Source organism: Neodiprion fabricii, chromosome 1 (assembly GCF_021155785.1).
Source record: "Neodiprion fabricii isolate iyNeoFabr1 chromosome 1, iyNeoFabr1.1, whole genome shotgun sequence".
Lineage (NCBI taxonomy): Eukaryota > Metazoa > Arthropoda > Insecta > Hymenoptera > Diprionidae > Neodiprion > Neodiprion fabricii.
The window spans coordinates 26,689,386-26,703,279 of NC_060239.1; the positions used below are offsets into that span (position 1 = coordinate 26,689,386).

The following is a 13,894-nucleotide window of genomic DNA, read 5'->3' on the forward strand; positions in this document are numbered from 1 at the left end:
AATATAACTTATCGTAAGGCATGGTTTGCGCTTTGATTCTAGCCTGTAAGCTTTAAACGGTGATCCGGCATTGAGCAATGTTCATCCAATGTCATAACCTTTTCTGTAACCGTACAAACGCCAAAACTGCAAAGAATCACACTGTCGTGATGGTTCGGAAAAGATTACTATAAACCGTATGACTTGTAATGAAAAACAAACTTACGTTATCAGTATGCAGAGGCATCAAGGAGAGTAAAAGAAAAATAGTCTCAACTTGCGTTATACATACGTATATATACACAGATCTCGGGAAGTTACAGCTTCAGCGAGGAACTGCTTTCTGACGATGGAAGAGGTCAGTTTCAACAAGTTTTTCTAGAGAAAATTCAGGTTTCGCCAGTCTCTGACAGAGAAAATGACGAGATACCGGCCGCGTTACGTTTTCATATCCCGTTTTACTACTATATTCCCTGAAGTATAAAATACTAACAGCTATTTCCTTCAGCGCCTAGCGTAACGTCACGTTTCAAGAAAGATGGCAGTTGTAGTATAATCGAATACGACTCAAATGTGTGTGTCACATTCCTTGAAAAGTGACCCGAACGTTTCTCGACAAGAGTTAAGCGAATATAATAGTCAGTTTATATAAAGCTGAGGGTATTTTTTGAAAAAGTTATTTCTGACTTGGCAGCAAAATTGGACAGTATTTACAGCAAAATCGAACAATGTGAAAGTGTTTCTACACAACCACATTGAACAACGTAAAGTAGGCTTAAAAAATTCTCGACAAGAAGCTCTCAGAATCATCGCTTCTTATTTTCCCGTGATCTTTCCACAACACTTCGCCGTCCGTACAATGTGCCAACTTTCTTTCCTGCAGTATCATTTTTACCCTATCAAAAGTTGAAGTAAATCTGATTTCAAGTACAGTTTATTTTGGCTGTCGACGGCAAATTTGAATTAATTCTACATTTTAGGGTACCGTCCAACTGTCAGACAGGATCACCGACTGATCCAATTGACGAGAATTCGTCCACATAATATAACGAATGTCTCCTAATCAAGTGCGAAGAGGTTTGTAATCGTGGAATTCGAGCCTGACATCAGCTACTCAAGTCCCAGATGTTTCATCCGTTATCAACCGGCAGTAAAACCCTCCCCTAAGATTACTCATCACAAGAATATGGCACTCACCGTCAGTTGATCTTTCGTCGTCGAGGGCCCGGGATCCCTGCGAGGTGGTCGTTGCCAGGGGGGGTCGCGGCTGAGGCGTAGGTCTAGGGGATGCCGGGCTGGGTGCGGACCCGACGGAACCAGCGCTACTGGGTTGACCCTGTGGCACACTTCCTCCGCCGCCACAAAGCTCGAGGCCCGCTGCTTCCAGCGATCTTTGGTGGACGTTTAGCTGCAACAAGGAATCGGAGCTGCGTTCAGCCTTGGGCGTCACGTTACAACGGAGGAATGACTTGCGTCGTATCTTTGTGGTGCGACGGTAACCTTTACGACGGGTGTTAAACTGCCGGGGGCCATGGCATCCGTGGCGAAGTGACGATAAGTCAGGGTTGAATTTGAACATTGACATGTACATATACATATAATAATATATATATATATATATATATATATATATATATATATATATATATATATATATATATATATATATATATATATATATATATATATATATATATATATATATATATATATATATATATATATATATATATATATATATATATATGTACAGCGTTAGGAAAGCTGGATCGATGCGTTTATGTCGTAACTCAGGTCTTTTGGATGGCTTAGACCCAATCAAATCGCCAGAGGAACTTGAAGAGATGAAGTGAAATCCAAGTTTTAAGTACCCACTGTTATGTACCCTGAGAACGAAGACTTGGATACAACGAGGTGACATTTTTCTAACAAGACAAGAGTGTGCGTGTAATACGAAACTCTGCGAGGAAGCAAACGCGGCAGCTGGCGAACAGCGGAGGTCGTTGCACGCCGATGAAAGTGCGAAAATTCATCGACTGGGTGATAAAACGAGGACGTCGAGAGTCTCGCGTCCCATTGTGTGTCTCGAGAGACCGCAAATAGCCGCAGCGTAGTCCGCGGGTGCCGCATTGCAGCCGCGAATAAGGAGAAGAAAGTGAAGAAGCACATTTTTTTAGACAACGGCGCCCGGCGTTACAATTCCAAATTTTTTGTGTAAATGAATGGTGACGGGAGTCGGGAATCGGGAATCGGGAATATCGGTCTCTCGTGCATACAGCGACGGGGTTTCTCTTTAGCCAAACTTCGTTTAACGTATTTGTTGTGACGCGTCAACCTCTTTTATACAAGAGGTCAACATTTTTTAAACCAACCAACCAGGCAATTTCACAGTAATCTTGAAGCACTGTTACACTGACAGCTACATCGTCACTGTCTCGCTAAGAGAAAAATCACCGCTCCATGGCATCCTCTTACCAAGCCGGATCACGCGGGACTCGAGGAAACGATTAGACTGAGCTAAACGTGACCAAAGATATGTTCACCCCCCGTCGTCGTGATCTCGAATATCTAACGGCAAAAAAAGTCGACCGTGAGATCGAGAATTGATCAATTAACGAGTCAGTCTGCGGTCGTTTCAGAGCCGCGGTATTATATCGATGATCTTGATATAGGTATAACCAAAAATAACATCAACCGAAAAAATTGATTTCGAGCCAATAATTCACAAACCTCTTCGTCCGCGAGTTCCCATTCTCTGTCTCGATTTCATTGTCATATTTTCGCATCGTCGTGATAGTAGAATTTGCATAAGTGGAAAATATCGCCTTATCGACCGGCCTTCGAATCAGAAAGTTTATCATAACATTTGTACCTCGTGCGCAAGGTTCGTCGTTTCCCAACCGTTATACGAAATTCTCCTACTTTCCTAACAGCTGAGATTCAGTCACCCAACCACTATCCGCGACCAGAGTAATCGATTCGTAAACAGTGAAACAGAGCAGCTAATCCGTAACGCGTGTTAGAAAATGGAACGAGACACCTGCGGCGCATCTCGACGGAGATCAAAGGACGAAGCAGTCGCTTATCTCCGCGGGTCCTTAGAGTTACAGAATCAAGCTGCTTTCGGGGAGCGCGTTAACCCGCGATGTGCCAGCAGGTGCCTGTGTTTCCCGACGGACATTCACCGGGGCGGAATGGAAGCCGCCTTGGAATCGGGGATCGGTTGCGGCAGCTAGCCATTGTTCACGCCCGCACCCCCGGAATTAAAGCGCCCCCTCGTAACATGGGCGGGTTTAACGAGCTATTGCCCGAGCTAAGTCCGCATCGCGATTCCGCGGCGCGGTTGGACTCCCGAGTTATAATAATTCCCGCGAGACTTGCCCGCTAACCAATTACATCCATACGTCAGCGTCTCGTCGCGAACAGAAATAATCTTGCTCCCAGCGCGGTGACACGTACAAACCGACGAGCTTCCAGGTCCAAAGGCCGACGAAGGCGTCGCGGGCGTCGCGGGTGAGTTAGAAGCGAACCGCTGTGTATACGCCTCCGAGATGTTATCATTATCTGCTCTAATAAACCTGGAGCCAGAATTCCTCGGGGCAGTGAATCACCCCGACGCAGGGAGACGATGCGGTCCGTCGCCGCGACGCCACCTGGTCCCAAAGAGGACGATTCTCAGCCGTCTGCACGTGGGTCCGGAACGCTGGAGGATTCGCGACCAACGGCTCTGATCTTATCGAAAAATTTACACTATTTGGCCAAAACTTGTTTCTCGTCTTCGTTGGAGAGGAACGGCCTTTTCTCAAACGCGGTTTGTCTCCGTGACGCAGCTGGCTAACGTCTCACTGCAAGTTCAAGATTCGAGACGGAGTGCGGATTAATTGCGCTGCGATCACGTTCGAACGTCCACCTTCCTGTCAATTTGTGAAATGATCTACTGGCGGTTCGTTGAAATTGAAAAGACTGAAATAACTTTGTGAGATCGTAATATTAAGTATTGATATACTTGACTATTACGGAAACTTTTATATCAGATTATAACCTTAGAGTCGAAAAAAAGATTCATTTTTTTAACGCTTTATACACAATACTGATTAAGAAACGAGCCGCTAATCGTGTTATCCGTTATTATGAGTTAACTTGTAATTTGATGTAAAGATTAATTACAGTCATTCAATCTACGCGACAGTTGTAGGATTCTAACTTCCGACTACAACTGGTTCTACTTTTTTCTTTCTTTTAACCTAGTTTCACAATGAAGCGAAAATGACATATTATGTTTCACCAACAAATTAAAATCATTATTGAATTGACTGTAGGACCGGATTCTGTTGTCTACGATATAAATTGCGGCGAGTATTTTCAAAAATTCAGAAGGTGCATGATCCGACAAAATTCACCACGCAAAAGACGCGTAAATATTTTCAAGAAATTATTCCAAGCTTAATCATACGACTGCGAAATCTGAATCGTACGAGTCCGAATCAGAATCGTGTGTAAATTCGTAAACGATAAACAACAAAATAATTAAACGATGCCCTCTACGTACAAGGTACCTGTACAAACGTGTCCTTGCAGAACGATGTTTGATACGGTGATAACACCGAATCTCCAACTTTACAGATCAGCGACTCATGGATTTAACCGTCACTTCATACCACGTTATATAGCAATAAAAATGATGTAAACCGATTAAATCGTGTCCCTCGTTTCGAACCGAGATTTTGAAATCTACCTGGCCGCCGTTGAGCAGGCACACAGAGCCTCGGCGTCGACAGGACAGTGGCCATACTTTATCACATTTATTTTGTTTTACCCGCTCTCCCAGCTTATTTACGTGAACGAAAATGTAGAAGATTAAATCAACCCGCGATCACGGTAAGGTTCCCGCGCGGCCGACCGCATCCCCCTTCCATATACGTAGGTATACCTGTATCTATGCATAGGTATAAATACATACATACATACACATATATATATATATATATATATATATATATATATATATATACCTACGCTTATACCTATGCCAAGATCGCGGTGTCGGTCGGTTCCGAGGACGACAATGTGGTAATTAATCGAGGTGAGAGAGAGAAAGAGAGAGAGAGGCGGCGGGGTCCACCCCCCTCCCCTATCGCCATCCCGCCTGCCCCTCGCAGCATCCCGAGGGACTCTTCTTTCGAGATAGTTCCCGCCGGGCAACGGGTAGCTCGGCTCTGCGGCTGCATCGGGAACCTCGCGGTCCTTCAAAGCATTCCATCCGCATCTCTTCCCCTCTTCGTCTCTTGCCCGATCCTACCCCCTCCCCCCCCCCCCCCCCCCCCCACTACCCCACCTGGGGGCAGAGACACCGCTGACAATGAGTGTGTAGAACTAGCGCATGTTTGTCCGTTATTCCTCCGCTTCACAGACCTTTCGATATCTTGCACTCGCGGTTGTCACCGGATCTCCCACGCGACGCCCATTAAAATTCTGAATATGCGTATCATCGTCGTGACCGCAAGCGTCGCAGCGCCGACTTTCAAGCTTCAATCTTACCGATAAAACTGTAATAATCTCACCCGAGTTGCGCGCCGGACGTTACAGGAGGGGGGAGGAAAAGGGAGTTGCGCGGTTTATCAGAACCCGTACGGTTTATTCGCGTGTTTCTTCTCACCTCCTGGCTTGCGATAATATTTCAGTCACGCGCGCTTTTATTTTTAACAACGAGTTATCGTATGGTCTATGCTTTATATACGGTGGTTTTATACCTGTATAAGGTATACAACCGTTCGCGGACAGAATGCGATGGTTAGATTGAACTTGGCGTGAGGATTTATTATACATACAGGCGAGATTGAGAAAGAGAGAATGATAGAGGGAGGTGAAAAGGATGAAGAAAATTAGCTAAAGTAAGAGTACTAAAACCGGGCACGGTGCCGTACATCTGTGTCACTATGCCCGCCCGCTGCGGAGCCGAGGTTATTCCTTTTCCTTTCTTTCTCCGTAGTTTATTTTCTTTTTACTCTTTTCTTTTTTTTTTATCCTTCTTTTTTTATAAAAGTTTTTTTCCCTCGTTTTGGTACAGAATTAATGCCGTATTAAAAGCCGGTGCCATCTCTCAGAAGAGGGACGTGGCGTCGTTTATAATTGTCGCGGTAACTGGCTATTAACAATTATTCAAAATCCAAGCGAGTACGGAGGACGGTGAAAAAACAGAGAATAAAAAAGGAAGAGGAGAAGAAATAAGGGAATAGATTTCAAGCGGCAGGGACAAGACGATAGTTTTTGGTAAGCGGGGAAAATCAAGCGATTAATTTTACAAGCATAGACCCGCTAATCCGTTCCGATTAAAAACCGTGATTAAAATCCAACCGGCTCGGCGTCCCTTCGGCCCGAGGCTAGGCGGGTTCCCACATCAATTCGACTACCGGTGAAATAAAAAAAAAAGGGTGGTGGATCTCCGTCGATCTGTTCTCCGCTGGCTTCTACGCTAGGCGGCGAAGGGGGAACGAGCCGAAGGATAAACACTCGAGGAGGAGAGGAGGAGAGGAGGCGGAATGGGAGCCGGCCGAAGGAAGGGACCCGTAACAAGCTACCAACCGGCGTGTATCTCGCAATTTGTTTGCCGGACGCTGCCATTCGTCCCGTGCAGAAGCCGCGCGATGCTCCTATCTGCACACGCCGAGCCAAGATGAGAGCACTTCGCCGCGCGGAACCGGCTGCAACTATCGATAAGTTGACCGAACAAGATCTCCTCGACTAACTTTGGTTCATTAGCGGTGAACCAGGTGCAGGACGAAGCGATCCACTCGACCAAGGACAAATTGCAACACGCCTCGAGGACTCAAAGACCGCGCGCCGCGAGGAGATTACACTCGCCCTCTCTTCTGCGGATGCATTTACACTCATATATATGCGTATATGCGTATATCGGACGAATCGAGGGGGCGAATCGGGCGACGCCTACGCGGAAACGCCTGAGCAGAGGGAAGTTTCGGTACATCTTTACCACGTCGAAAACGCTTCCCTGAGATATGTATAGTACAGCAAAGATGTAATTTTGGAACCAGTCATACTACTGGAGCAAATAAATAGCTACGGTCGATGTGTTGAGAACGTTTCGAACAGTTACTTTCAATCATTCGTTCCGCAAGTTACAAGTTCTACCACCCACCGATCGGTTGAAATAGTTGAGGCAAGTGTACCAATTATTGACACGTTTGGACCCAATTATTGAACCTCTTATCTTTCTCGACGAGTAAAACCAATTGCCGGAGGGTTAGACGTTGTAAATTTATTTTTAGGTAAATTCAGAACTATAAGGATCAAACAGAAACAACCAAAAAAGGTCAATAATTGGGACACTCGTATTATATACACTGCTATATTTTCGAGTGAAAATCATTTTCGGAATGAATTTCAACACCTCGATCTCGTCTCTCGACGCAGTAACCACGTTTCCGATCCATATTCGGAGGTGAGCACAATATTTTTGCCGGCAATCCGTCGATCGGTGAACTACTTTTTGCGCAACTAGGGGACTCCGCTCTTTTGCTCCTTCGTACTTAACTCTACTTCTCTTTTCAACGAATCGTATATAATATATTTCGGTGGAGCAGTGGCCGCAACGTGACGCTGGTGTTTTGTCGAAACTTTATTTATTGTGGATGTGCCCGCGGCAGCTTATCGGCCTTCGAAGGGAGATCAAAGGATGCGCTGTGGTGACTAGGACAGAATCCCCGACTTGTCCGAAACGTCGGGTGTATGTGCCATCGTGCCTTCCAGGCCGATTGGTCCGCGGTTCGGTTCTTTCGACTCTTCTCTCGACCTTCAAGCCCTGTCCTGCAGGAGACATTCCAGGATGACTATTCGGAACGGAAACTCGACGAGGTTCACGAGCTCGAGGCACGGCTACCGTTTCAGAGTCGTTGGGAATGCCGATCAGGTCGCGACGTCCCCGCGACTTGGCGACCGATCGACGCGCCCCGGAACTCGGAGCTTCTCTCTGGGCGATTAATTCAGTGCGAGACCAATTGAATCGTAAGGCGTCAATAAAGATCGCCGAGTCTTCGTGCTCCAATTCCTTACCGTCTCATTTCCCGGCTTGAGATTGGCCGGCAATCAAGCGGGTACGTCAAAAGTCCAATACCGCAGCGTATCGCGGTATACGAGGAGAAGTTAGCCGCACGTACGAGGCCCAGAATCCCATATAAGAAGAACCTTCATCGGCTCGTTTGCCAAGAAGCTGAGAGGATGCATTAGGGCGAAGGGGTGGTGGTAGGGTTGGGGGGGGGGGGGACGTTTTTAGGGCTCGTTATCAGACCCCACTCGATACGCGGAGACCAATAACCGTGGCTACCTACCGCAGCGTTCCCGCACCATCGCTGCATCGTCGAGAAATCTCAACAACCTTCCGAGGGAACCATTAAAGATGTATTCGTCAATTTATTGGAATCGAAATCGCTTCGTGGCCAGAATCTTATATGGAGAACCCGAGCGCCGCACGAGTCTGTGTGTTAATACCGCGGCTTCGCGGGTGTGTTGGTTGAGCTAATACAAACGTTGTCTCCCGGCTGTATCCAAGCGTTTAACGTTATCGGACTACCGGCTGAGTCACGGAGCAAGCGGAGAGGCTGCTGCCGCCGTTGCTGCATGTCCAGGGTATCGAGCGAGAGTGAGCGAGAGGAAAAGAACCGAGCAGAGCAACCAGGTCGAACAAGGACGTATGTAAATTCAGCCGTATAAACTGTTCGAGCTAAGCTTGCTACGCGGCTGTCCGACTCTGCACGGAGAATCTCTGATGGCGTTAATAAAGATCGCGATAACGCGGCCGTAAGCGCCGTACCTGAGAATTTATGGGACATTTTTTTTTTTTTTTTTTTCCTTTTTTTATTTCAATTCATCCGCGCAGAGAAAATTTAGTACAGCGTGGAAAAAAAATGTCATGAATAAAGCGATCGACACACTTGACTAATTAACAAGAGACGACTGACCCCGTCGACATTCGTCAGCGTAGAAGAAACTACGAAAAAAACTTCTCAGACCATCATCCCGACCCGTCGTATAATTTTGGGTGCTCAGCAGCTCTTGAAATGTGTGCCTCGGCAGTATCCGTAACAAAACTTTCGTGTCACGAAACGAGCCGTGGGGCCATTCGATATCCGTGCATCCTGCCAGGCGACACTCCATAACTAATTGCAGAGTCGACTGGACACGCTCCCGGCTCCAGAGGACGAGCGACTCGATGGTCTTTCGGTTGTGAAGTTGGAAGCCTCCGTCAGGTCGAGTGCAAAGGTGATCTGAAGAACGGTTGGTCCGTAACCTCGGAAGGAAATTGAGCGATTGACTCTGAAATGAATAGATACCTATCTATCTGTACAAACTGAGCGAAGATAAATTTATAGGAAAAAAGTTGCAGGAATATGACGAACAGTATAAGTTTCAGTGCACATCCTTGGACGGTTCGTTGGATAAGATATAAACGTGTAGTTTGTACCGGACACGGTTGTGTGCGCATCTCTTTTTACAGATATTGATAATCCCTTTCTAATGAAACTAGCCGCCCGACGGTCGACACTGCTCCTGGAATTCCTCGCCTCCGTAGAGAAGCCTCCTTCTCCAGGTTAGTCCTGCTCTGCCGAGGCAGCGTGGTACTCATGAGGCCCCGATAACTATCTACAATGGCCGTGGTTCACGGCATTAAACGACTATCAAGCGTCGCCATTACGCGCGTGGTACCGGGACAGTCCCTGGACTCGGAACAACGGGGAGAACGAGGAGGAGAGCGAGCGAGAGGATCCTGCGCTCTGAGGTCGGCGACGATTAATATTGAACGATCTCGGAGACGTGTGAGGCTACTACCAAGTGTGTTAACCTAGCCGAACCTACCCCGACTTGACGTTGTCTGGGACTTAACACCGGCGGAGACTGCGGGAGTCCGGCCGAATGAATGATCGAATGACTGACTGGGTGACTAAGCTACGGTGCACGTTATAAACTCAACGCCACAGAGAATATTTGATGCTACCGACAGCCGGATTGTCCTGGATTCTCAGAGACCCGCAGATCGAGGTTGCGTTATTGTGGGTACCTGTATCTGTTGCAACGGTTGTAATTTCTTCCTCATTTTCCACGTCCTCGGAACCCTCCTCAGTCCATATTCCGAGACAGCGCATACCGGCGTGACGCGGAAATTGCTAAAGATGGATACGTGCGTGGATACCAACCCAAAACTCGCTCAACCTCGTTGGATTGCGTAAGCTAATCGCGAAGCAGAGCGAGGGAGACGGAATCTCTCAGACATACCCCGGTATGGTTGAAAGCAATCTCGCCAGGCCGCGCGAGTATTGGGTTGGTATCTCTACCGTTTACTATCCACGAAAAGTGACGGTAGGTAATACTGCACACGTCGAGAGTCCGCATTCTGCCGAGAATTCCAGGACAGATCCTTCTCTCTGAATATGCAAGGTTCCGGAGACTCGGCTGATCGCTGCCATTCAATGCTGCGGAGTAAGGCATTCGCGGAACGCGTTTAGAGAAGATTTTCAGATATTCGATGAGTTGGAGCTTCAAGGCGATATGAATGAACCGTTTCTTACGTACCGCGACTATCGGCGACGATTACGCTGAAAGATTCAACCCCGCGTGAGATGGAGCAAACGTCAAACGAGTTACCCGGCACATTCTCCGCGGCAAAATAGCTCGGCTCCTTTTGCTCGCTGATGTAATTGTTATATCTCTGAACGTAGCTGAGGCGATATTGTGATTGTGATAATTGTTATCGCTGCTAGCGTAGCGTCGTCTCTGCGCTCGGATGCCGAGGGAGCAAGAGTAACGTCTTTGAAAGTCGGAATACGGGCCGCAGGGTGTAACAAACACATCACTCTCCCGGGCTGGCAGACTGTCGCTCGACAATCGTAATGGATTGTCACCGCATTGTTGGGATGTGCGACAATTACTGGCCGCGTTGCCATATCTCACTGCAAACCCGATGATACGTGTTGCTTTGCCAGGTTGTGCCGCTGCGGAGTTGCGAGTCCGCGCGAGGTGTGCCGCAACGTCGCATTCCTTCACCCTGTTCCGTTTTTAGTCTAGGAGCGCCATTCTGCTGAACGTACGGCGCGCGTTAAAAGACCCCCGTCTTCCGATCCCCCCCCCCCCCCCCCCCCTTTCAACTCCAATCGCGAATACTTCCTCGGCTGTTTTCTAACCGTTCACATTCCGATCGAGGTGATCGATTTTAACCCGCCGCAGCGCCGCAACAAGGGTTGGACGTTTTCCGGAAGGCCGATCTTAAACCGGAGGCACCGATATTAATTTCGGTCGAATACATCGGACGCGCATCCTTTCGCGTTTTCTAGGTTGGGACTCGAAGGTCGGGTAAACGAAGAGACTGGCGGTAAACGCCATCAGCGATTGAACAGACACCGCGTGCAATACGGAGCTAAGATTTATTCGACACATCTCCAATTCGATTTTCTCAATTTATTCGACTTCTTGCGTCTAATCGGGATGTGTCCAATTGGGATGTGCTCAATCGGGCCAGCGCTGCGGACTGGATTTATTCAATTTCTTGTGTCCAATCGAGATGTGTCCAATAAATCTTTCCTCCCATGAAGCTCGTTGTATTTTACATTGTGTCCAATTTCGCTTACACTTTGGTATACGTCCGTGGGATTTGTATCGACACTGTCTCCATACAATTCCCGGTTCCGAGTCACACGCGAATTGAAACGACTCCTGCGGCCATAGTCGTACGCATCGGTCGATACGTCGTCGATCTCCTGAGAATATTCATCACCGTTAGAGCTTGTTGTCCGGTGTAACGAGTCAGCGGGAAGAAAATCCTGACGATTTAAGAAAGCAATTCGAGGCACGTTGAAATGCCGCCTCGCCGAGGAGAAGAGCTTTTCAGCCGCGGCTTGTACCGTTCGTTCCGAGGAACTCCGCCAGCGTTGGCTTCGTTCCAATTCGATCCGTGCAATATCGGTGTCTGAATAGCGTCTGCTGCAGTATCGGTCGGATTTTGTGTCCTCGGTGGAATAAACGTCGTCGTAAGGAACAACTAGGAGAAGAAACGTGAACGTCAGTCGGCGCCGAGCGAGTTGCGGCGCCAGTGGATCCCCTCCGTCTATTTTTCTCCACTTTGTCTTACCGTTCAGCAAAGCTGTCGTTGATCCGGCGCACGTCCGCGTTATACCGAAGGAGTCCAACAATCGGCGAGATCTTGTCAGCGGTTAACCTCGACGGCGTCGAGGAAGCTGTTCCCCGGCTGACCAGAAAACTCAGCCAACAATCATTTCGATTCAATTCTAATGCGTCTCTCGCCTGAACCACAGTGCTGAATGAATTGCGCTGTCCTTTGGATGTGCTCCAAGCGTGCATCCGCGGAATCAGTACGCTACTAGGTACGCGCTGAATGATGAGAATATTCCCACCACGTTCCACGGAACGGATTACGAGTCTTCAAAGTGCCGCTACCGTCATTAATATAAATTACTCAAGAGAGCTGCAGGATACGACTACGACGGCATTGAACCTGCAGCCCTGCAGCGCAGGGACACATTACCAGATTCCACCAAGTCCCCATAATTTTAACAGGCTCTTTAATATGTGCCGTGGCTTACGCGGCTGGTCTCCCCGATCCGGCTCGCTAACCGAGTGCACCTTCTTCAGGTTCAGGTAGATTTTCACCCGGGCGCCGCGATCTTGCGGTTATACCTGCGCACTCCTCCTCTGCACGTACACGGGCATCCACTCTCACACGATCAACCCCATGCGCAAGGTAAAACAGCCACGGCTTACCCGGCACGAGTACCTACCTGCAGCCTCGCGCTCCAGACGGAGGAATTTGTGAACGACATTTTCCACTTAGCCTTTGAACCCCGCCGTTCTATTAATCGGTACGCCTTTCCTAGATCCTTCGAGATCTTCCGTAGGTACCCACACACCAACGACATACGGGCACGTGGACATCTCGCTGTGAAGTGATCAACAGTTGTCAGTGATAACTCGCTGGTTTGGTCCAATATTCGAGGGAACACGTAACGGGGAACACGGATTTTCAAGTACACTGCTCCGAGCTCGTTACCTGGATCAGGAACGATATGAAAATGAGGAATATCCCCTTTCGGATCGCGCTGCAGGACATCTGTCAGCTTGATACGTGAATCAATGTCGAGCTGCTGAACGGACTAACGTTTCCTGAATGGTTGTCGGACACCCTTGAAATCGTGGGGTCTTGTAAGGAGAGTGTTATCTGCCAATCTGTACGTTGGCCATATACAGGTACGCGGGACAAGTCGGTCGAGAGAGTTTGTTTTTCAAACATTTGAAGATTGATGACGAGTGCGGACTATCGGCGGGGATCTGAGAGGTCGAAAGGCAATATCGGTTAAACGCAGAGTGTGTAACTGCGTTTAAGGATATCCCGCAAGATGTGAAACCGGCGAACGGGTTCATGACTATTGATGACGGTACGGAGCGGGCAGAATGTAATTACAACCAGTCGGCCACCTCCGGTAATTATTTAAAGGGGGGGGGAAAACGATAGGGGAGAAACTCGCGGGTTAATGCGTAAAAACATCGGCCGCGTTGCCGCCTCACCTGTCACTACAGCCAATCAATCGACCCTTCCGACGTTTTTTTTTATATCAGAAGCCAGCTAGCCACAACTAATTACACGTTCGTAATACGTAATCAGACTTCAGTTCCTGCCACTTCGATGATAACCGGCAACAATCTTCCATTTAATCGTAAGTAGCCCTCGCAATCCCCCGATTTACTCAGGACACCGACCTTACCGATATGTACAAAGCGTACAGTCCAGTTAAAAGATCAATAATATAAACAAACAAGCGTTTGAATCTAAGGGTCAAAAATTATATGGAGTAGATTGAGTTGAATTTTATTCATACAATTATAAATAATTCCT

General features: G+C 47.8%; 1 protein-coding gene across 1 annotated transcript in view; it reads right to left on the reverse strand.

Moving 5' to 3' along the window:
* LOC124174480 (protein vestigial) overlaps positions 1-13,894 on the reverse strand; it is a 56,638-nt gene that overhangs the window by 15,220 nt on the left and 27,524 nt on the right. The window contains exon 4 of the mRNA XM_046553682.1: positions 1,177-1,387. Within this exon, the coding sequence (XP_046409638.1) occupies positions 1,177-1,387 (211 nt within the window). The remainder of the gene's footprint in view (positions 1-1,176; positions 1,388-13,894) is intronic.